Raw genomic sequence first — 24,097 nt, forward strand, 5'->3', positions numbered from 1 at the left:
GATGGATTACATGTGAGCGATGCAAATCCTTCGGGTACTGGTAGCCGGTTCGGATGTCCATCAACATTATCGCCGCTCAATACCGGCTGAAGTACACTTCGGACAAGACCCACCAGGACACATTAGCGGGAAGAGCAGATGCAAAAGCGTTGTCGAAGTTCGAATGATAATCATCATTTATATGCGAAAATCCGACGTCGCTGTTGCTGCCCGCTTAGCACATCAATATCATCGTTTAGCGGGAAAGGCGTCGACTACTGATGCAAAGTAAAGCCGACATGAGTAATGACCACATCACAGTCCGCTTCCTGGAGTTTGGCCGAGATTGCGGCGATAAGCACAAACTTTCAATCGTTACTTTTTTCTTCTTCTGAAAATGTGGTTGTATGGTATCGAAGGTAATTTCATCAATTTAGTATTGCCCCGAAGATCGCAATGCAATGATTGGGTTTTATGATGCGTTCTTCAAGTTCCATAAACCAAATCCATCTCCTGCATTGAAATCCATCTCGTATTGACTTTGGTTTATTGGACACGCCACCACCGCCGTCGCCGACCATTCGTTGAAATTAGCACCTTTCCACACGATTGTACATTTCTGGGCATCATATGGCAATCGATTCCATCAAATCGATATTTCGTGCCAACGCGTTCATCCCAATCGGAAGGCAATGATCTTCGTGTAGAAAAACTCCGGGATGCATCGTGTTGAATTTCGCCGTGGTAAAACGTCAAACACAGTGCTTCATAAATGTCGGTCGAAACAGAAAAACTTCAAATTTTTAAATTTGACAATTTTAGGTGTTTTTTTAACTATTCTGATACGTGCCCCAATAACCAACAACATTAAGGATTTAGTTCCAACCTAGGAAGTTATTTTTTTCATATTTGATTATTATTTTTTATGTTGAACCGTGTAATTGCATATTTTGATTACATCACCATTATGGTTTTGCAAATTCAACTGACTCAATGATCGACCAGTAATATGATTTATTTCAACTGTTGTGAAATCGACCTAAGAGCTGCGTGCACCAGACAAGACATGAAGAGTGCTCTCTCATTGAGATCCTGAAGAATCGATCCTACATCAACTCTCACCGGTAAACTGATTCAATGAGTTCGCCACTTATTCCCCGCAACAACAATCCACGCTGTTGAACTGGACTGGAGGAGCGATCGAATTTGTGTTTCACTCGGCTCATCGAATTATCACCTCATTTGCAATTTCGGAATAATTTTCTGCGGTATGGCCTATCGCGACACGTCCGTCGAATCGTGCCCGTGGTTCAAGCACAGAAATAACAATTGCTGTCTACATTATATGGGCGAATGGTGCTTCCCCCGTTCACCGGCTACCCTCGCGGTCGTCGAGTTACTGAACTCAAGTAGAAGCGAGGGTAGATTCCAATTGTCGTCGTTTGGAAACCAGTCACCACGATTCGTCTCCGACGAATGTCAACCGTTTTCTGAAGTGTTTCGCTTTTGAAGATTTGTGTACCAAATACTCGAGTGCATCCCACGTTTGGAATATGTATTTAGCTGACGTTTTTAGATTAACCACTGGCGATAAGCAACTTGCTAAACAGCTTTGCAGAGTTAAATAATGCCGTTTGACATGACTTTTGACGAAATTGAGAAAGTGAATGTATATTCGCCAATATGTACGGTGACTGATTCGATTCTTCTTCTGATAGCTTCCATATTCACTAGAGATGGTCGGGTTACGGGGTTTCAATATCGGGTCCGGCCGCGTCGGGTACTGGTTTGAGAAGCAAAACACTAAATATTTTTAATGTGTTTTGTTAATTTATGCCAATAAATTTCGTCTCATTCATGTGTGGTAAGAATCTGTGCGGTACGAATACTCTTATAATAGAGATGTCTGTAGTAGCATAACATCCACCCACTAAGCCACCCACCTATAGGCAGAGATGCATCTGAACACGAGAACGCGTGTTCGTGTTCAAAAAGTTCTGAACACTGCACACTGTTCAAGAGCACTGACCTAACTTAGCAACTTGTATCCTAGGAAAACAAACTCAAGCGACGGCATGCTACTCGTTTTTCGGCTAGTAATGGAACACGTGCGCATCTAACGGATAGAAATCAAGCATGCTCGTATGTTTTTGCATAGTTCCAAATCTAAGGAATCTTAGTTACCATGATCGTTTTGCTTACGTACCAACCCAGTGCACACACAACTGTGTTCAGTGTTCAAAACTTAGAACACCAAGGCACGCTCTTGGCTCATGTTCTGTTCAGAATGCATCTCTGCCTATAGGCAACATTCACCTCAACGGTTGCATCCTCCACAGCACAGCATGTCTTAATTCTTCCTTTTTATTGACCGTTAACCAGTGGTGGAAGGACTCGCTTCACGAGTAAGAAACGAGTGTAATTTGGCCGCATCATAAAAAAATATATAATATAATAATATAAAATATATATAATATAATATATAAAAAACTCAAAGGTGCAGCCCAATCGGGTTGTACGCAAAGGTGACGTATGACTACGTAGCTATACGAAATGGAGGGTATTTTTCATCATAATTTGTGTAAATTTATTAGCATTGTGCAAACTGCTCGGAGGTCAACCGAATCAAGAAACTGAAGGTAGCTCCCAGTTGGATGAACCAGCCGTGGAAAAGGAACGACTCATCGGCCGCATCGCCACTGAAGGCATTCGTCTATCTTTCAGTGGATATCATCAGAATCCTAGAAGACATTATGCTCACAAATGTCCGGACGAAAGGAAAAAAATACGCAGAATCGGAGGTGGCGCGAAACAAAACACAAATATATTAATTTGCATCCGCCCGCGATGGAAGCGTACATGCATCGTTTTCTATAGCGCTGGTGGCAACGTGAGCAGGACTTCAAGAATAAATTACAAACAGTTCTTTTCAGGACTTAAACTATTTATCCAAGAAGAGGTTTTGACCGCTAGGAAAACTGTTTACCCAGACAAACAGACTGTTCGGCTGTTTAAACGACAATGACGATTTTGGAAAGATTTGTTGTTTTTAATAATGCGCCATTTGAAAAACTAAGGCAGCTAAACGACATTTTTCACTAAGGTGGCGTCTTCATCGATTTGGCCGTCGTCGACGGAAAGTGAAATTTTCTGCCAAGATTCTTTGGTTTTGTTTCGTTAGTCATTAGAAATGATATCCAAATTTTTCGGGTTACCACCGTTTGGCGACGACAGAAAGTTGCCCTTTGGTAGCACAACCACAAGCGCACTTCGGAGGGAGATGATGCAATGAGTTTGTTCAAATGGATGGCGTCAGTAGCAGTCAAATGGAATTTCCTCACAAGATTTTGATTATGTTTTGTTGTAGTTGAGGATTGAAAAGCTCCATTATTGAAAAAATATCGGTTCTTTACAGTACCATTATTTTACACAAGGGTAGTTTAATCCGGGATGCAAGAATGTTCATCAAAGTACAAAATTATTAGTTTGGCGTTAACAGAAGGTTTTTATTCGATAGCAGAATGAAAAGCGCGCGTCGGTGAGTGACAACGCAACAAATTTGTTCGAATGAATGGAATCGCTTACAGCAACCGAACTATCACGCCAAACGCCAATTCCACCGAAACAGTCCATTTTGCAATCAACCCTTTCTGTTCAGAAGATGCTGGTCCTGAGAAGGACCAATTTTGTGTCCCCAATGCACGTTTCCAATAACTAACTGCAACCCAATGCTTGTCGAAACGTTAGGGTTGGAATTCCACTTCGTGTTGTTATTGTTCGACGACCACTCGATGAGTTTTCGCTAAGACGCCACCATTTGGAATAAATTTTCAGCATCGCCACTGCATCGCACGGGATCGAAACAGACGTCATTTTTGTAATCAACTCTTTCTTCACATAAAATGTTGGTTTGTTGAGGTTGAATGAAGACCACCAACGCAGACTTCCACCACCAATTCGATGATTTTCCTTTGAAAATACTATCAGAGCGCCTTCGTGCTGCTGTGTTCGCTCCGCTGCGTCGGCTCTGCGTAAAATCTTATTTAACCGCTCTCTGCGAAATCCCTATCAAAATGGCTCGCGCGCGCTGGAAACCAGCTTTCTTGTATTCAATAAATTAAGCCCGTTAGCTCCGCCCCTTTGTGGTCTGGTATAGGTGTAAATATAATGTGCACTCATAACGATTAATGAAAGGGCGGGGCTAATGAAATTACTTCATTAGATATAAGAAAGCTGGTTATCGACGCGCGTGAGCCATTTTGATCGGGACTCCGCAGACAACGGACCGTTCGGAGGATGACAAATTTTAAGAATCTTATGAAATTTTCTCGTAAGATTCTGAATTTTGTTATGAGATGTTGTTTATCTAAGATGCGTATTGTTGCGAGGAATGACAACAGAAATTTGACTCAAGACGAAGTTTCTCCATACTACAAAACATTATCTTTCGGCATCTGTCTGTCCGAGCGACGTTCACCGATGGGTGGTTGCTGTAGAAAGTTTCCACTGAGGTGGCGTCTTCATTGATTTTATACAAAAGGCACCATTTTATACAAAAGAAGGTTGATCCGAAATAAACTTTCTTCAAAGTGCAAAACTCAATCGTAAATAGCGAATTTGATAGCGCGTCAGAGGGAGATGATGTAGTGAATGTTAATGGATGGAATCACTAACAGCAACCAAGCTACCACGCCAAACCCGATGCCACGGAAACAGTCCTTTTTCGCAATTGACTCTTTCTTCTCGTAAAATGTTGGTCCTGAGAAGAACCAATTTTCTTTTCCCAATTCCCATTCAAATAACTAACTGCATCCAATCGCTTGTTGACACCTTGCGCTGCAACTGTCCGACAGCCACTTGATGATTTTTGCTAAGCCTCCAAAGATTAACATAATTTTTCAGCATTGCCACACTGCCACCCACTTCGTGCTGCTGTGTCCGCTCCGCTGCATCGAATGTCGAACTGCTCTCTGTGGAATCCCGATCAAAATGGCTCGCGCGCGCCGAACAGCAGCTTTCTTATATTTAATAAATTAAGCCCGTTAGCCCCGCCCCTTTGTGAGCTGATATGGTTGTAAATATAATGTGCACTCATAACGATTAATGAAGGGGCGGGACTAATGAAATTACTTCATTAGATATAAGAAAGCTGCTTTTCGGCGCGCGAGCCATTTCTGATCGGGTTTCCCAGACAACGGATCGTTCGGAGAATAATAAATTCTAAGAATCCTATGAAACTTTTTCACAAGATTGTTGCGAGGAATGACAACAGAAGTTTCTTCATGTTACAAAACATTATCTTTCGGCATCTGTCTGTCCGAGCGACCTTCACCGATGGGTTGTACAAAAGAAGGTTGATCCGACTATCCGAAATAAACTTTCTTCAAAGTGTAAAACTCAATCGTAATTAGCGAATTTGATAGCGCGTCGGAGGGAGATGATGCAGTGAATTTTAATGGATGGAATCACTAACAGCAACCAAACTACCACGCCAAACCCGATGCCACCGAAACAGTCTTTTTTCGCAATTAACTCTTTCTTTTCATAAAATGTTGGTCCTGAGAAGAATCAATTTTTTTCCCAATGTTCCTTTCCAACTAACTGACACCACAATTTGTAATAAATTTTCAGCATCGGCACTGGCGGTGCGGGATCGCCACAGTGCTATTTTTATGGTCAACCTTTTCTTCATATGAAATTCTGGTTCGTTGAGGTTGAATGATCTGCAGCAACACATCGAGGACCACCACCAATGCGATTGATTTCCTTTGAAAATGTTATTAGCGCCTCCGTGATGCTGTGTTCGCTCCGCTGCGATCGCTTTGATGCGTCTGCTCTGCGTGAAACCTTGTTCAAACTGAGGATTAAATCCAAACCCGCAAGTGATTGATTTTTGATGTCTTTGTTAGTGATGCATGTACGTGATTGGTTGATTTACCTATATCTAAACTTTTCATCAATTATCGATAATAAATAGTTGAAAATCAGTATTTTCAAATAAATACAAAGAAGCGTTGACTCATCCTTAATCGAATGGTCCAAAAAAATGAAAATCCATCGAGAAACGGCTTAGATATTAAAGTTTAAAGTCTATCATATTTTCGTGACGGTCCCCGATTTTCGCAATCGTAAAGTGTACCCCAATATAGAAAACACAGACGTAGTCCTACGTCAAAATAAATATTCATAAAAGCCGGAAGGAAGGAAGAAAGAAGAAGGAAGAAGGAAGAAAGAAGAATGAAAAAGGAAGGAGCTAGAAGGAACAAGGAAGAGAGAAGAAGGAAGAAGTAAGATGAAATAAGGAATAAGGAAGAAAGAAGAAGGAGAAATGAAAAAAGAGGGAAGAAGGAAGAAAGAAGGAAAAAGGAAAAAAAAAGAAGGACAGTAGGAAGAAGGAATAAAGAAGAAGGAAGTTGGGAGAAGGAAGAAAAGAAGTAAAGAAATCAAAAATGATGAAAAGCGTGAAGGATCAAGGAACAAAAATAAAAGCAAATACAAGTCCCGGCCTAACATGTATACGACTTCATTATTTAATTGCTATTTATGACAGGAAGCAACTTTTCCTGAATTTTTTGGGCCGTGCAATACTGCCTTGGGGTTCACGTCTCCTTAAAAATAGCTATTCTTGCTAACCATCGAGTAACAAAGCTTTTATTTGATTTAAATTTACGAGGTTCATTCATTTCAGTCATAGCGATTGCATTTCCAGCACACTTCAAACCAGTTCCCGGCCTAAGCAAAATTTCACTCAATCTCTCAATATTTTACTCTCATTCTCTCTCGGAACGGTAGAAAATGCAACATAAAAACAAAAATATGCACGTTCTACGACAACATGATGCCAGATGGTAATATTTAAAATAATTTTCGTTTGGTTGAAAAGATTCATTCACTTATCCAAATTTCTTCCAAACATATAAAAACAATATTTTTTTCACTTTTTTAAATCGAGAGAATTATGAATAACATGAAAGCGTCGACGTATTAGACAGTTTTCCTATTAACAATGAAGGATTATTTTCAGTCTAAAAGAGGCTCCTGGCCTTTGGCAGCACGGGTCGGCAAGAAATTCTTAGGCCGAGGTGAATTTTTGTGCGGTTTGGGGATACATTTCTAAATGTATTCTAATATGTTTATATAAGTTCTGGTGAAACGAACAAATAGGAAGGATTAAAGTGCCTACCTACGGCTTCCAAATAGTATAAATCCTTACCAGGGAATCATTTTTTCTGGAATGCGCGTGCGAAACAAGCGACAAAAGCGAACCAACGACAAAGCTTTGTTTTTGTCGGAGATAATAATGACAAAAATCCGAAAAATTTTGTCAGCAACAAAAAAAAAGACAATCTTGTTGCTAACTTTTCAACCCGTTATTTTGCATTATTTCAAGAGCAAATTTCGGTTTTATGCTATCATAGTTTCTGCTTTTATGGAAATATTCGAGAATCGAACAATGATTACAAAATTAGCATCGTATTTTCGGAAATATAAGAGCATGCAAGGCAAATGATTCTTGTCATATTGTGTTCGGGTTCGGATAAAGGTTTGTCGCTAGGTGCGTTTGTCAGTAACAAACTCTGTTGATGACAAGGAGTATATTTTTAGGCGTTGCTCGAATATTGATTCCCTGGTCCTTAGTTTTCTGTGCAGTGAGCCGGGATTCGGGTCCATAGGCCTAAGTGGTGATCTACCCTAATTGTATTCAGTTTGAAATCGGATTGTAACAAACATCGAGTTTTTTTACGTAAACTACGTCTAAGGGGAAAGCTCAAATACAGGGCTTAAAATGAAAATTTCAAAATTTATCATGTAATCATGTAAGATTTTGAATGTTATTTGCGCCTTATCTTTCGATAGATTTTCTAGATTTATATACCAAACGACTTGGAAACTCTTGGAGCGACTGAAGTCGATGTGCTTTACTACAGGTATGGCCCGAGCACAAATAAATAACTAATTGATAACAAATTCTGTTATCCGGTTATCGGACATATTGATAACTGAACTTGTTATCATTTTGGCTGACTTAACAGCCAACATAACAAAAATGATACCAGAATTTTATTCGTGAAATAACTACATGAAAACAAATTAAGTTATCACTGATACCAAATTGATAACACATTTTGTTATACATGTTATTTACTCAAATAACAAATTTAGTTATTATTTTGTTATTAGCCATCACTGTTTTATCGACCAAAATAGTTGAATCTTCTTTGCCGACTTCGTTACGCATTGAAAAAAATGTTGTCATTCACTGGGATTCGAACTCGAATCGAGTGATTGCACGGCGTCGTCTCTATGTACTCACCCAATTACGCTTTCTTGAGGAGCAGAAGAGAAGAGCAATACGCTTTCTACAATCTTGCATTTACTGAAAACTATTTATAATCAAATCATGATGCCATATGACCATTTTATGTAAATAACAGTCAGCTGTACAGAGTTGAGAACAGAATAACTTATTAATAACAAACTTTATTATCCAGTTATATTGATAACTAGAATTGTTATTATTTTGGTTGAATTACCAGTCAATATAACAAAAAAGATAACCGAATTTAATTCAAAATAGCGAACCAGCAATCAATTAGAATAAATACGGTTTATCGTACTTTTATTGATTTTTCCAGTATAATAAGTTTATACATAATAGGCCAAATAATAGGCTTAGGTTAGTTTTTCTCTCTAATTGTCAATCATTAGGTTACTAGCAGCGCCATGCTGTAGATCGATTTCGGTTCTAGTTTTATTCTAACTAAACCACAACCTTGTAATTCGCAGTGAAACGTTTCATGTTTTCATATGCATATATAAACAGCAACACTGCTGATCCCAGCAAGAATTAATCCGTGAAAAATTTTGCCATTTGGTGAATCCAGGGTCGGGGTCGACAGTTTTCGGGAGCTCCTAAATGTACGAAAAAGGTTGACTTTGGTACATACGGTTATGTGAGGGCCCGGGGCCATGACTCAAAGCCCCCCTCCCCCTCTTCCTCAATCCGGCCATGAGTGAATCCTCTCGCTAGTCAAATCGACCTCAAGTAGTTTTTATTTATATAAATTCAAATCTATCAGTTCAGTCAATGTTCTATGACTTAATTCCTTCTGCAGATATGTTTTTATCGTTTCCGGCGGGTTTATATGATATTTGCTCATGCGAAAATCACGAGTAAGGTTGAGTAAATTGTGGAAAACTAAAATTAGGATTCGTATGGGTACCGAGTCCACAACGTGCATTTTAACCTACAATGTCTGCCACGTTTGCCGGGTCGAGTAATTAAAACGTATTTTTTGGGTTACTGTGACAAAACACATTCCAAAGGATTTTCTATTTCACATCTCAATATTCCCATGCGTCCTTTAAACATCGACTATTGAAGGTTTGGCTGCAGATGATCTAGCTCTGGTTTGTCTTTTGTGTCCAAACCTAGGTTTAAACTGTCAATAGTTGAGCTCATTGCTAGATCGACTAAAGTGCGACCATGATTGTTTCCTCCACAACAGACCAGATCGTTGCAATTTCTTGATTATCCGACATTTCCAGTTAAAATTTCCGCTTCTCAATATATATAAGCACTGTGGATCCCAAGATGAATTATGTTGCGGTTAGCTTGGCGGTTAGTCAAGATTATTCACCGTTCCTGAATTAGCACATGCCCTTGGATTATATGTTCCGGGAGCTGCAAGGCCATTTTAAGTACTTAATAAACTACAACGCTTAATTGATTCTCAGATACATATTTCATTATTCAACGACACCTGAAATGAAAGTAAAGTTAATAAGCATAGCATAAAACAAATAAGAAAATTTCAACTCTTGTGTAAATTCCTTTGTTGACAGAGTAATAAACAAATCAATAGATATCGAGGGTAACGGGGAAAATCACTCTCTGCTTAGACAAAATTTCAGTTCAGTGTTTGGAAACAGTTCTTGTCACAATATTCATAGCATATGCCGGCTACAGAAGTAGAATGTTGGCAAGGGTAGAATGCTTAGCCCCATTTCTGAACGACGCGAAATTTAGAAAAAATTTGTATTGATAATAAAATTTGTCATTATTCAGTTATCAGTTAATCACATGATTGATAACTAAATATTAAAATGATAATAAGGATAACTAATCGTGTTATCAGTTTGATATCATTTCAGTTATCTGGCTTTGCTCGGGGGTCCAAACCCTAAAGTTATATTTGTTCAACGAACTTTCGCTCTTTGGAGAGAGAAACTCGCAGCTGGGTTACCGAAGATGGCCGATGGCGACCGAATGTGACGTCACGTCTGGCATACTCAGTACATTTTTCATAACAGGCGTAACGTTTCACCTCACCCGCCCGCTGTGGGTGGCAATGTTTTGGTTATTTTTTCGACTAATACAGACATAGAGGACTTTGGCCCACAGCTTTACTGAAGCACATCGGACTGACGTTTACCGAGCGAGTGAACGAACGGAAGCGATCTTTCAGCCGACAGCAACAGTAATAGTTACAAATTCTTTGAGTGCATTCATCACCACCGCGAAATTTATCACGCCGCGTTTTTAAATTACATTTTAATTACAAACAATTAATTTTTAATAAAGACTAGTCGACCCGGCAGACGTTGTCCTGCAAAGTAGGCGAGAAAACGCGTTCTCAACTACCCATGCAAAATGCCCATACTAACCTTAATTTTAGCTTTTCATGATTTACTCAACCTTACTCGTGATTTTTGCATGAGGAAATATCATATAAACCCGTCGGAAACGACACCTAACATATCTGCTGAAGAAATGAAGAAAATCCATCCAGTCGTTTTCGAGTTATGCGGATACGAACACAGACCATTTCATTTTTATTATATAGATTATAATCGGTTTGTAGTGTTAATAATCGGCTCATTTATCACAACAAAGTAGCGACGAGTATATTCAGTGTCGGTTTCGTGAAATTCCGTCGGAAAAAAGTCAGTTTTTCGTTCGACAAAAATACCGCGTGTGTGCAGTGAAAAGTTGAGGTTAGCAGCAGAGCTGTTAATATTCGATTATTTACGATTTACAATGAAGTCCATCGGCCTTCTTTGTCACTTCACTTCTAAACATATTCATATTCGGCTCTGCACCGTCAATTTTCAGAATGAATATGGGTCAGTGAGTATTTATTTGAATATCACAAATTATTAAATAATCGTAAAACTGAACACATGTTTGATGATTTAAATAAATACACGCATAGATCTAATCCCGACGTTCAATTGAGGGGCATTTTTAGCGCCAAATGTCAATATAATCAAGGCTAATTTTGTTTTTTTTTCGCGCGCAGTTACCATACTCAGTGGTAATCAATTGAATGAATTTATGAAGAAGTAAACTGAGTAAGTCATTCTATGTTTTGAATAATCAAAACACGAATGTCAAAAGTCGGAGTGAATGTGCTTCATGAAAGTGAATATTTTATGCTCTTAGCAGCATAATGCCGGATCCAACTGTACAACAGGTATCAGGAGCAGAGTGTAAAATAATCGAAAATTTTTGGTGACGTCCATCTCTCTTCACTTGTCAGCTCACTTCCAGACACATTCATAGTCGGCTCTGGACTGTCAATATTCGATTGAATATTAATCATTGAATATTTATATACGTTCTACAAATTGATAAATTATCTGAAATCTGAACAAGTACAAGTTTTAAATGAGTAAAGTAGTTTATCACATAAAACTGAATAAACAATGCTAATTATGTTTTTTCCTGCACATTGTAAGCACATTCAGTGACAGCCGAATGAATGAATTGGTGGAGTAGTCGTCGGACTATGTCATTCTATGTTTTGAATAGTCATGCGATGTTTGTCAAAATTCGGACTGAAATTGCTTCATGAAGATGAATATTTTATGCTCTGATCAGGAGGCGCATTGCAGATTTCCAACCAGATGTTAATACAAATCCTCGAACAGCAGCAGCAGTTGATGACGCAACTCACTCAGCAGGCTTCAGTACCACAACTGGCCATTCAGAAGCTCTCGAGGGATGAAATTGTTTTGGATTTGATCTCTAGCAACATCACTGAGTAGGGGAGAATAATCCAAAATGCACCCCTGGAGCGAAATGGCCTCACTGTAGTACATTTATGAACGAATATTACCATTACAATTCATAATTAGTCATCCACCATTGAGCTCCATTGGAAAAAAAATTGCAAAATCCCTTCATATTCACTCAAATTTAACGATTTGCTATTCTTGCACCACATCCGCAAGATTGCAGTTCAATCCATTAAAAAAAACAAAGAACCATGCGTTCATCATCATTTTACATGCATTTTAGTCATTTTACACCACTATTCGGGCGTTTTGCCCCAGGTCTATTTTTAAAACATTTTTTAAATGCGTTAGAAAGTCATTTCATAGTGATGGGCGATATGCAAAGACGCGTGATCGGGTAGTGGCCAATCAATGAAAGAATGTGCAAGTTGAGGATCAGAGGCCGGTTCTTCAACTTCAGCATAATCAATCATCCATAGCCCACACTCCGGAAGCACTGATGATGGTAAGGACGCAGTCTACGCGCAGCTGGAACGTGAGTACGATAGCTGCCCAAGCCACGACGTCAAAATCATCATAGGAGATTTGAACGTTCAGGTTGACCAAGAGGAGGAGTATATACCGACTATTGGAAAGTTCAGCGCTCATCGGCTGACGAACGAAAACGGCCTACGACTAATTGATTTCGCTGCCATATAGCCATTCGCAGCACCTACTTCCAACACAGCCTTCCGTATCGGTACACCTGGAGATCACCACTGGAGACAGAATCACAAATCGACCACGTTCTGATTGATGGACGGCACTTCTCCGACATTATCGATGTCAGGACATATCGTGGCGCTAACATCGACTCTGACCACTATCTGGTGATGGTTAAACTGCGCCCAAAACTATCCGTCATCTACAATGTTCGGTACCGACGACCGCCGCGGTACGACCTAGAGCGACTGAAGCAACCTGATGTCGCCACTGCATACGCGCAGTATCTCGAGGCAGCGTTGCCGGAAGAGGGTGAGCTCGATGGGGCCCCTCTTGAGGACTGCTGGAATACAGTCAAAGCAGCCATTAACGACGCAGCAGAGAACAACGTCGGGTATATGGGACGAAATCGACGGAACGATTGGTTCGACAGAGTGCAGACAGATTCTGGAGGAGAAGGGGCAGTGCGGGCGGTCGCGCTGCAGTAAGGTACCCGGCAGAACGTGGAACGTTATAGACGGAAGCGGAGACAGCAGACCCGCCTTTTTCAGGAGAAGAAACGTCGCCTGGAAGAAGCGGAGTGCGAGGAGATGGAACAGCTGTGCCGTTCTCAAGAAACACGCAAGTTATATCAGAAGCTCAACACATCCCGCAAAGGCTTCGTGCCGCAAGCCGAAATGTGCAGGGATAAGGATGGGAGCATCTTGACGGACGAACGTGTGGTGATCGAACGGTGGAAGCAGCACTACGAGGAATATTTGAATGGCGCTGAGAGTACAGGCAGTGGAAGTCAAGGCAGCGGAGGAGATGACTACGTCAGTTCAGCGGACGATGGAAGCCAACCAGCCCCCACCTTGAGGAAAGTTAAGGATGCCATCCAACAGCTAAATACCAATAAAGCAGCTGGTAAGGATGGTATCGGAGCTGAGCTCATCAAGATGGGCCCGGAAAAGCTAGCCAAGTGCCTGCGCAAACTGATAGTCACAATCTGGGAAACTGAACAGTTACTGGAGGAGTGGAAAGAAGGGGTTATATGCCCCATCTACAAGAAAGGCGACAAGCTGGAGTGTGAGAACTTTCGAGCGATCACCATCCTTAATGCCGCCTACAAAGTGATATCCCAGATCATCTTCCCACGTCTGTCACCATTAGTGAATGAGTTCGTGAGAAGTTATCAAGCCGGCTTCGTTGACGGCCGCTCAACAACGGACCAGATCTTTACTGTACGGCAAATCCTTCAAAAATGCCGTGAATACCAGGTCCCAACGCACCATCTGTTCATTGATTTCAAGGTGGCATACGACAGTATAGACTGCGTAGAGCTATGGAAAATTATGGACGAGAACAGCTTCCCTGGGAAGCTTACCAGATTGATCAAAGCAACGGTGGATGGTGTGCAAAACTGTGTGAAGATTTCGGGCGAACACTCCAGTTCGTTCGAATCGCGCCGGGGACTAAGACAAGGTGATGGGCATTCGTGTCTGTTGTTCAACATTGCGCTAGAAGGTGGCATGCGGAAAGCCGGGTGTAACAGCAAAGGTGGCAGAACTGTACACCCGCCTAAAACGTGAAGCAACAAAAGTTGGACTGGTGGTGAATGCGTCAATGACAAAGTACATGCTTGTGGGCGGAACCGAGCGCGACAGGGCCCGCCTGGGCAGTTTTACGATAGACGGGGATTCGTTCGAGGTGGTCGAGCAATTCATCTACTTTGGATTTTTACTTACAACTGATAATAATGTTAGTCGTGAAATACGAAGGCGCATCAACTGTGGAAGTCGGGCCTACTACGGACTCCAGAAGAAACTGCGGTCAAAAACGATTCGCCACCGCACCAAATGTGTCATGTACAAGACGCTAATAAGACCGGTTGTCCTCTACGGACATGAAACATGGACAATGCTCGAGGAGAGCACTCGGAGCACTCTTGCAAGCATTCGGAGTATTCTAGAGACGGGTGCTTAAGACCATCTTTGGCGATGTGTGACGGCGAAGAATGAACCACGAGCTCGCCCAACTCTCGTAGCCAAGGTAGCTAAAGCCGGAAGGGTACGATGGGTAGGGCATGTTGCAAGAATGCCGGACAGCAACCCTGCAAAGATGGTGTTCGCTTACGATCCGGCAGGTACGAGACGGCGTGGAGCGCAGCGAGCGAGGTGGGCGCATTCGAGGATGGGGAGATGCGGCCTCGTACCGTGTGCGGTGTGTTGTGGCGTCAAATTGTTGATTCAGTGTTATCTGTTTAGATGTTAACTAAATAAATGAAAATATTTGATCTTGAAATTTAAAACGTCTCTCACTCCGTTTACTCATTATATTTTGCTCATCAAGCGATCTACCAGATAGATCGCCATTTATTCTTTCCGTTGGGTACATTAGTTTGTACAAATAGTTTGAATTAAGAGCACAATAGCCACTTCAAAAATCAAGGTCAGAATCAATAACGTCAATTACATTTTTAAAAAGTTCCTAGAATTCAGTTAGAATGCAACTGACTAATAAGCATTAAAGAGTAAATCTTTTTCGTATATCATCTTCATTAAAAACATTGAAGAATTTTAAATGTAACTTTACTAAAATTTTAAATTTCCGTCTTCTTCTCGCATTTCTCGTTATTCCCGGTTCGGTGCCCACCCTGTAGTCAATCATGTAGAGGCAACTACGAACTCTGCGACGATTCATGTTTAAATTAGTTTCTATTTTTAGTTATTTAGCATTCGCTCGAAATAACGTGCAATATTTCTTTAATCATTTCTTGCAATCTGTTCAATAATGCAATTTTGGTTGATACAGCTGTCTACTGCAGTGTACTAAATTGTAGACATATGCATAACAATGACAGGAAATAATCCAATATGCTTGAATTTAGAATACATATTCAACAGACTTCATTTGCATTTCGATTCCAAAGTTGAATGCATCTGCCTCAGAATTTATTCGATTTCATTGCGACTGCAGCAACTCATTTCCGTTGCAGAACGACGGCATTCTGTATCAATATGCGTTTCGAAGGCTTCTGCCTGTCTGTAGAATGTCATTAATCAGGTCAAGGACACATCCAATCTTGAGTAACTTTTCTATAGACTGGCGGACAGAATAAAGAGATCCAAATGAGCTGTGATCCCAATAATGAGTCAGCTCTGGAAAATATTTGAATAAAATCCGAAAATTTTCTTAACTGGACCGGAAACCTACGCCGACCACCTTCAGCATGATATTTTTTCGTTTTATCGATGGGATAAGGAAGGCCCAAGAAAATGAACACTATCCCATTCCCGGTTATTCTCTAATACGTATGTACTTCTTTTCACAGCGCCACTGCATTTAGGTCATTTTTAACTTGTTATGCTTCCGATTTGCTTCCTTTATTACTGTACTTCTGTCGACTGTTACTCTTTCATCTGATAAACTTTTTGTTTTTTTTCTGCCCGATTTCGTTCCTTCTTCTACATTCATCGAACAACAAATGGGTAAACATTGCATGTCGGCCTTTGATTCCGTCCCGAAGGCGCTTTGATTCGAACCGAAAGTTTATCGATTAGCGGGATTGCTGTGGCGAAGGTTCAACGACAACAGGATGTGATTATTATTCGTTTCGTTGATAAGAAAAGGTTTGATATAGGCGATAATTTTGTTCCACTCATTTGGGAAACTTTCCTGTCGTACATAGAACTTGTGTTCCATCCGTTCAAGGAACTCATTTTTTTTTGTTTTATGTGATATCCGTTCATTCAACGCTGTTGTTACTGCAGAACCGGTTTCTCGGTTATGGACTGACTAAGAATGTTTAATCAAGAATGTTGTATTTGTACCAATCATTTAATTGCTCCAAATTCATTCGATTATCAAACGTTTATAGTCACTTACCAGGCGATTAATCTTGTTACGTTGTCACTATAATCACAATCATAAGATAAACTTCGTTGGAAATAGCAACTTTAGAGCACCAATCGATTCACATCAATAACAAATGTAATAAACTCACTGACCATTCAACAAATCAGCTGAGAGCTGAAACAAAAATCGAACAATGTTACTTATTCAGGTGATCAATTGACGTCCTGATTCAACTTTCACTTTCCACTTTACTGCATCGCCAATCCTAACGGATAGTTTCCCCACACTTCAGTCCCGAAATAGTTATTGTCTTTGAATTCTTATGGAATTGACTTTGTTTTCCTATTCTCGACCCAGTTTAACCGCCTGAAAAACAGAAGAACGAAAACAAAACTGGCAAGTGGAAAGCAAAAAGTTCAAAAGACTATCAACATCAACAACAACTTATATACATGGAACTGTCAAACGGGAAAGTGCGGACCAGTGGAAAATAGCTGCGCAATGAGAAAGCTCCATGCGGTGGGCCATCTGGCGGAAATTGCTGCAAGTATGAATGCTTTGCTCGAGCTTTGAGGCGAATCAAAGCTTGTGCTTTTGATACTATCGTTTGCTAGAATGGCGAAAGTTTGGATTTTATTTAAATTTCATAACGCTTCTCCTTGTTCGTGAATGCAGTAAATATCCATGCATATTTACTGGAAAGAGCACCTCGAGCATTGATGAAGGGTGAAAGCAAAGGCGATAGGAAAGACATAGTTGACGATGGTCAAACTGTAGAACCACCACCGATGAGGTTAAGTGGCTCTAAATGAGCTGATCGAGAACACTCGATCTTCTAAAATTTGGAAGTGAGTAGCTGCATCTTTCGGTCCATTACAGATCAGAAAGTATGAGAGGATGGAGAACTGCCTATGGGCTAGTTGGACATATGAGTCCAATTTACAAGAGGGCGTTTACGACTTACGTAACCAGCTTAGGTCACGAATACGCAAATGAAATTTGTTCTGCGAAAAGTCTGACTCTACCAGTGGCCTTGTACGGACATGAAATGCGGACGTTAAAAGAGTTGAACCGGAAAGCTTTCGGGGTCTTCGAGCGAAAAGCTCTGCTTACTATGCTTGGCGGGAAACTGTATCAAGTGTACAAAGAAAATATTGTGAATATATAAAAACGTCAGACTTCAGTGGGCTGGTCAATATACCAAATTTGAGAATCATACTTCCCAATTCAAATTATTCAACCGCTTATCAATTTATCACTGCCAGATTCAACTGTTATTACAATTTTAATCAACTAGCTCTGCTTCAAAGTCGTATCAATTCGCGTTTCATCATATCTCATGATGGTTGAATCATTCACCGGAATCAGTTCATTTCGAGGCATCGTTGGATTCGCACGTACCGCAGTGCAGTAACACAAAATGATATTGACGATCACTTTCCTCATCGGATTGCTCTACACCAATCCGTTGGCCTTCTTACTGCTTCTGGCGGCTGGCTTGGCGGTACGAGAGTTGTTCAAATACCACTATAAGCACTGGGAGCGACAGAATGTTCCCGGTCCGAAACCGTCATTCATCTTCGGAAACATCGCTTCCAGCATCTTTTTCCGGCAGCACATTGCAGAAGTTTGCGATGAGTGGTACAAGTAAGTAATCATTTTGAATTGTTTGAACACCATAAAGAATATTCAATTCCATCCAGGAAGTACCCCAACGCACCTTTTGTCGGGTATTTCAAAGCGTTCAAACCTTCGGTCATGATCCGCGATCCGGAGATGATCAAAACCATCCTGGTGAAGGATCAATCGTGCTTCTCGGCGAACGATTTTGGCTTCGACGAGAAAGTGGATCCACTTTTGGCTCACAACCCCTTCATGGTGGACGGAGAGCGATGGAAAAAGTCTCGCCAGGTGTTGACTCCGATTTTCACCGGTAGCAGAATGAAACAACTGTTTCCCACCATGAATGAAGTAAGCAGCCAGTTCGTGGACTTTATCGGGCGCCAGTGCGGTCGCGAGGTGGAAGCCAAATCGGTAAGTCTCGTTGCATCTGCTTGGGTGTGGTTATCTCCCTAATAAATGCCGATAAGGGGATGAACTAATCAGAGCGGAATTTTGTCAGCTGATTTGGTATTGAGCGAAAGTGTTTCGAATTTGATGTCGCCCCACTAGATATCGGCGGCCTACACGACTCAAAATGTTGTTGGTTGTGCGTTCAGTTTGGATGCTGACTGTTTTAACAATCCCAACAGCGAATGGCGGGTGATGGGCAAGAAGATGTTCCAGACGACATTTTTGGTCGGAGTCAAGTTTATGCTGACGTTCTTCGTACCGGCCTTGATGAAGTGGTTTCCGGTTCCGTGAGTGTTTTTGAGAAGCTTCAGCAAAAAATGGGTGATGTTAATTAATATAAATGCACTTTTAGGTTTTTGCCTAAGGAAGTTGACGTATGGATTCGAAAATTGGTATCCACATTGCTAAAAGAACGACAGACTAAACAACCGGAACGTGATGATCAACTGCAAATACTATTGAAAGGCAAATCGGGTATGTTGTTTGCACATGTTGATTACCAAAAATCTTATATTATACTCGTTATCTTCGCCATACCTCAACTTCATTGGTATTGCAATCTGCAAATTAGACATTATCACCTCGCAGCGTGTGCTTGTTTACAAACAATTAAAACATGTCTACCAATCATCTTTTGTACGAATCGGTTTCTTTTCAGATCTTGCAAATGTAATAAGAAAACTAAGTTTTCTCTTGGCTCGGTGCACCGCTGCGTCACCGCAAAAAATCTTATTGATGTTCTAGGTCAACGGTTCTCAACCTGGGTGTACCTTTGTTGGCCCCAGGGGGTACCTCGGACAAAAATGCGTTATAATGGATGTATTACAATTTCATTAAATAGGGGAAAAGACGGCTTTGGCAGGTTTTGTTCTATTATTGGCAGGGGTTTTCGTCGACCGAATTTTATGAAATTCGGCCACAATATTCTTTGATATGCAATGAATACTTAGGCCAAATTTGAGCATCATCAGTCATAAAAAACCCCCCTGACAATAATAGAACAAAACCTGCCAAAGCCGTCATTCCCCCTACTTATTCATAAAGTTGTGTAACTTTTGAAAATTGCGGAAGCCTCGGAAGCCTCCTTTCAAGAGGCTCCGAAGCCTCCTTTCAAGAGGCTCGGAAGCCTCCTTTCAAGAGGCTCGGAAGCCTCCTTTCAAGAGGCTCAGAGCCTCCTTTCAAGAGGCTCAGAAGCCTCCTTTCAAGAGGCTCAGAAGCCTCCTTTCAAGAGGCTCAGAAGCCTCCTTTCAAGAGGCTCAGAAGCCTCCTTTCAAGAGGCTCAGAGCCTCCTTTCAAGAGGCTCAGGCCTCCTTTCAAGAGGCTCAGAAGCCTCCTCCTTTCAAGAGGCCTCAGGCCTCCTTTCAAGAGGCTCAGGAAGCCTCCTTTCAAGAGGCTCAAGCCTCCTTTCAAGAGGCTCAAGCCTCCTTTCAAGAGCTCAGGCCTCCTTTCAAGAGGCTCAGAGCCTCCTTTCAAGAGGCTCAGGAAGCCTCCTTTCAAGAGGCTCAGAGCCTCCTTTCAAGATGCTCAGGAAGCCTCCTTTCAAGAGGCTCCAGGCCTCCTTTCAAGAGGCTCAGAAGCCTCCCTTTCAAGAGGCTCAGGAAGCCTCCTTTCAAGAGGCTCAAGCCTCCTTTCAAGAGGCTCAGAAGCCTCCTTTCAAGAGGCTCAGGCCTCCTTTCAAGAGGCTCAGAAGCCTCCTTTCAAGAGGCTCAGGAAGCCTCCTTTCAAGAGGCTCAGAAGCCTCCTTTCAAGAGCTCAGGCCTCCTTTCAAGAGGCTCAGGCCTCCTTTCAAGAGGCTCAGAAGCCTCCTTTCAAGAGAGCTCAGAGCCTCCTTTCAAGAGGCTCAGAAGCCTCCTTTCAAGAGGCTCAGGCCTCCTTTCAAGAGCTCAGAAGCCTCCTTACAAGAGGCTCAGGCCTCCTTTCAAGAGGCTCAGAAGCCTCCTTTCAAGAGGCCTCAGAGCCTCCTTTCAAGAGCTCAGAAGCCTCCTTTCAAGAGGCTCAGAAGCCTCCTTTCAAGAGGCCTCAGAAGCCTCCTTTCAAGAGGCTCAGAAGCCTCCTTTCAAGAGGCTCAGCCTCCTTTCAAGAGCTCAGAAGCCTCCTTTCAAGAGGCTCAGAAGCCTCCTTTCAAGAGCTCAGGCCTCCTTTCAAGAGGCTCAGAAGCCTCCTTTCAAGAGGCTCAGGAAGCCTCTTTTCAAGAGGCTCAGGCCTCCTTTCAAGAGGCTCAAGCCTCCTTTCAAGAGGCTCAGAAGCCTCCTTTCAAGAGGCTCAGGCCTCCTTTCAAAAGGCTCAGAAGCCTCCTTTCAAGAGGCTCAGAAGCCTCCTTTCAAGATGCTCAGAGCCTCCTTTCCAAGAGGCTCAGGCCTCCTTTCAAGAGGCTCAGAAGCCTCCTTTAAGAGGCTCAGAAGCCTCCTTTCAAGAGGCTCCAAGCCTCCTTTCAAGAGGCTCCAGGCCTCCTTTCAAGAGGCTCGGAAGCCTCCTTTCAAGAGGCTCGGAAGCCTCCTTTCAAGAGGCCTCCTTTCAAGAGGCTCGGAAGCCTCTTTTCAAGAGGCTCGGAAGCCTCCTTTCGAGAGGCTCGGAAGCCTCCTTTCAAGAGACTTGGAAGCCTCCTTTCAAGAGGCTCGGAAGCATTTTTTCAAGAGGCTCGGAAGCCTCCTTTCAAGAGGCTCGGAAGCCTCCTTTCAAGAGGCTCGGAAGCCTCCTTTCAAGCCTCCTTTCAAGCTGGGCCTCTTTACAAGAACCTCGAAAGCCTCCTTTCAAAAGGCTCGGAAGCCTCCTTTCAAGAGGCTCGGAAGCCTCCTTTCAAGAGGCCTCAGGCCTCCTTTCAAGAGGCTCAGAAGCCTCCTTTCAAGAGCTCAGAAGCCTCCTTTCAAGAGGCTCAGAGCCTCCTTTCAAGAGCTCAGAAGCCTCCTTTCAAGAGGCCTCAGGAAGCCTCCTTTCAAAGAGACTCAGAGCCTCCTTTCCAGAGACTCAGAGCCTCCTTTCAAGAGACTCAGAGCCTCCTTTCCAGAGGCTCAGAGCCTCCTTTCAAGAGACTCAGAGCCTCCTTTCAAGAGGCTCAGGCCTCCTTTCAAGAGGCTCCAGGCCTCCTTTCAAGAGGCTCAGAAGCCTCCTTTCAAGAGGCTCAGAAGCCTCCTTTCAAAGAGGCTCAGGAAGCCTCCTTTCAAGAGACTCAGAGCCTCCTTTCAAGAGACTCAGGCCTCCTTTCAAGGGACTCAGAGCCTCCTTTCAAGAGGCTCAGGCCTCCTTTCAAGAGACTCAGAAGCCTCCTTTCAAGAGGCTCCAGAGCCTCCTTTCAGAGGCTCAGAGCCTCCTTTCAAGAGGCTCAGGCCTCCTTTCAAGAGGCTCCAGAAGCCTCCTTTCAAGAGGCTCAGGCCTCCTTTCAAGAGGCTCAGAGCCTCCTTTCAAGAGGCTCAGGCCTCCTTTCAAGAGGCTCAGAAGCCTCCTTTCAAGAGGCTCAGGAAGCCTCCTTTCAAGAGGCTCAGGCCTCCTTTCAAGAGGGCTCAGGCCTCCTTTCAAGAGGCTCAGAGCCTCCTTTCAAGAGGCTCAGGCCTCCTTTCAAGAGGCTCAGAGCCTCCTTTCAAGAGGCTCAGAAGCCTCCTTTCAAGAGGCTCAGAGCCTCCTTTCAAGAGGCTCAGAGCCTCCTTTCAAGAGGCTCAGGCCTCCTTTCAAGAGGCTCAGGAAGCCTCCTTTCCAAGAGGCTCAGGCCTCCTTTCAAGAGGGCTCAGAAGCCTCCTTTCAAGAGGCTCAGAGCCTCCTTTCAAGAGGCTCAGAAGCCTCCTTTCCAAGAGGCTCAGGCCTCCTTTCAAGAGGCTCAGAAGCCTCCTTTCAAGAGGCTCAGAAGCCTCCTTTCAAGAGGCTCAGAGCCTCCTTTCAAGAGGCTCAGAAGCCTCCTTTCAAGAGCTCAAGCCTCCTTTCAAGAGCTCAGGCCTCCTTTCAAGAGGCTCAGAGCCTCCTTTCAAGAGACTTGGAAGCCTCCTTTCAAGAGGCTCGTAAGCCTCCTTTCAAGAGCTCAGAAGCCTTGTTTCAGGAGGCTCAGAGCCTCCTTTCAAGAGACTCAGGAAGCCTCCTTTCAAGAGACTCAGGAAGCCTCCTTTCAAGAGACTCCAGAAGCCTCCTTTCAAGAGACTCAGAGCCTCCTTTCAAGAGACTCAGAGCCTCCTTTCAAGAGGCTCAGGCCTCCTTTCAAGAGGCTCAGGCCTCCTTTCAAGAGGCTCAGAGCCTCCTTTCAAGAGGCTCAGAGCCTCCTTTCAAGAGGCTCCAGAGCCTCCTTTCAAGAGGCTCAGAAGCCTCCTTTCAAGAGGCTCAGAGCCTCCTTTCAAGAGGCTCAGGCCTCCTTTCAAGAGGCTCAGAAGCCTCCTTTCAAGAGGCTCAGGCCTCCTTTCAAGAGGCTCAGGAAGCCTCCTTTCAAGAGGCTCAGAAGCCTCCTTTCAAGAGGCTCAGAGCCTCCTTTCAAGAGGCTCAGGAAGCCTCCTTTCAAGAGGCTCAGGCCTCCTTTCAAGAGGCTCAGGCCTCCTTTCAAGAGGCTCAGAAGCCTCCCTTTCAAGAGGCTCAGAAGCCTCCTTTCAAGAGGCTCAGAGCCTCCTTTCAAGAGGCTCAGAAGCCTCCTTTCAAGAGGCTCAGAAGCCTCCTTTCAAGAGGCTCAGAAGCCTCCTTTCAAGAGGCTCAAGCCTCCTTTCAAGAGGCTCAGAAGCCTCCCTTTCAAGAGGCTCAGGCCTCCTTTCAAGAGGCTCGGAAGCCTCCTTTCAAGAGGCTCAGAAGCCTCCTTTCAAGAGGCTCAGAGCCTCCTTTCAAGAGGCTCAGAGCCTCCTTTCAAGAGGCTCAGAGCCTCCTTTCAAGAGGCTCAGGAAGCCTCCTTTCAAGAGGCTCAGAAGCCTCCTTTCAAGAGGCTCAGAAGCCTCCTTTCAAGAGGCTCAGAGCCTCCTTTCAAGAGGCTCAGAAGCCTCCTTTCAAGAGCTCAAGCCTCCTTTCAAGAGGCTCAAAGCCTCCTTTCAAGAGGCTCAGGAAGCCTCCTTTCAAGAGGCTCAGAAGCCTCCTTTCAAGAGGCTCAGGAAGCCTCCTTTCAAGAGGCTCAGAGGCCTCCTTTCAAGAGCTCAGAAGCCTCCTTTCAAGAGGCTCAGAGCCTCCTTTCAAGAGGCTCAGAAGCCTCCTTTCAAGAGGCTCAGAAGCCTCCTTTCAAGAGGCTCAGAAGCCTCCTTTCAAGAGGCTCAGAGCCTCCTTTCAAGAGGCTCAGAGCCTCCTTTCAAGAGGCTCAGAAGCCTCCTTTCAAGAGGCTCAGGCCTCCTTTCAAGAGGCTCAGAAGCCTCCTTTCAAGAGCTCAGAGCCTCCTTTCAAGAGGCTCAGAGCCTCCTTTCAAGAGGCTCAGAGCCTCCTTTCAAGAGGCTCAGAGCCTCCTTTCAAGAGGCTCAGAAGCCTCCTTTCAAGAGGCCTCAGAGCCTCCTTTCAAGAGGCTCAAGCCTCCTTTCAAGAGCTCAGAAGCCTCCTTTCAAGA

General features: G+C 43.1%; 2 protein-coding genes across 4 annotated transcripts in view; one reads left to right on the forward strand and one right to left on the reverse strand.

The window, feature by feature from the left end:
* The window catches only part of LOC134225819 (protein N-terminal asparagine amidohydrolase), a 199,227-nt gene extending 182,297 nt beyond the window's left edge, over positions 1-16,930 (reverse strand). The window contains exon 1 of the mRNA XM_062706189.1: positions 16,570-16,930. The gene's annotated coding sequence lies outside the window, so the exon portion shown is untranslated. The remainder of the gene's footprint in view (positions 1-16,569) is intronic.
* Positions 1-24,097, forward strand: part of LOC134225818 (probable cytochrome P450 6g2) — an 88,265-nt gene that overhangs the window by 53,380 nt on the left and 10,788 nt on the right. For 2 of the 3 annotated variants that reach the window (XM_062706186.1, XM_062706188.1), the window contains exons 1-4: positions 17,674-18,186; positions 18,243-18,573; positions 18,712-18,899; positions 18,965-19,086. In XM_062706186.1, the coding sequence (XP_062562170.1) occupies positions 17,960-18,186; positions 18,243-18,573; positions 18,712-18,899; positions 18,965-19,086 (868 nt within the window). In that variant the 5' untranslated portion in view covers positions 17,674-17,959. Of the gene's footprint in view, positions 1-17,673; positions 18,187-18,242; positions 18,574-18,711; positions 18,900-18,964; positions 19,087-24,097 lie in introns of those variants that run through there. The other variant, XM_062706187.1, reaches the window with a different exon arrangement.

This window comes from Armigeres subalbatus, chromosome 3 (assembly GCF_024139115.2).
Source record: "Armigeres subalbatus isolate Guangzhou_Male chromosome 3, GZ_Asu_2, whole genome shotgun sequence".
Lineage (NCBI taxonomy): Eukaryota > Metazoa > Arthropoda > Insecta > Diptera > Culicidae > Armigeres > Armigeres subalbatus.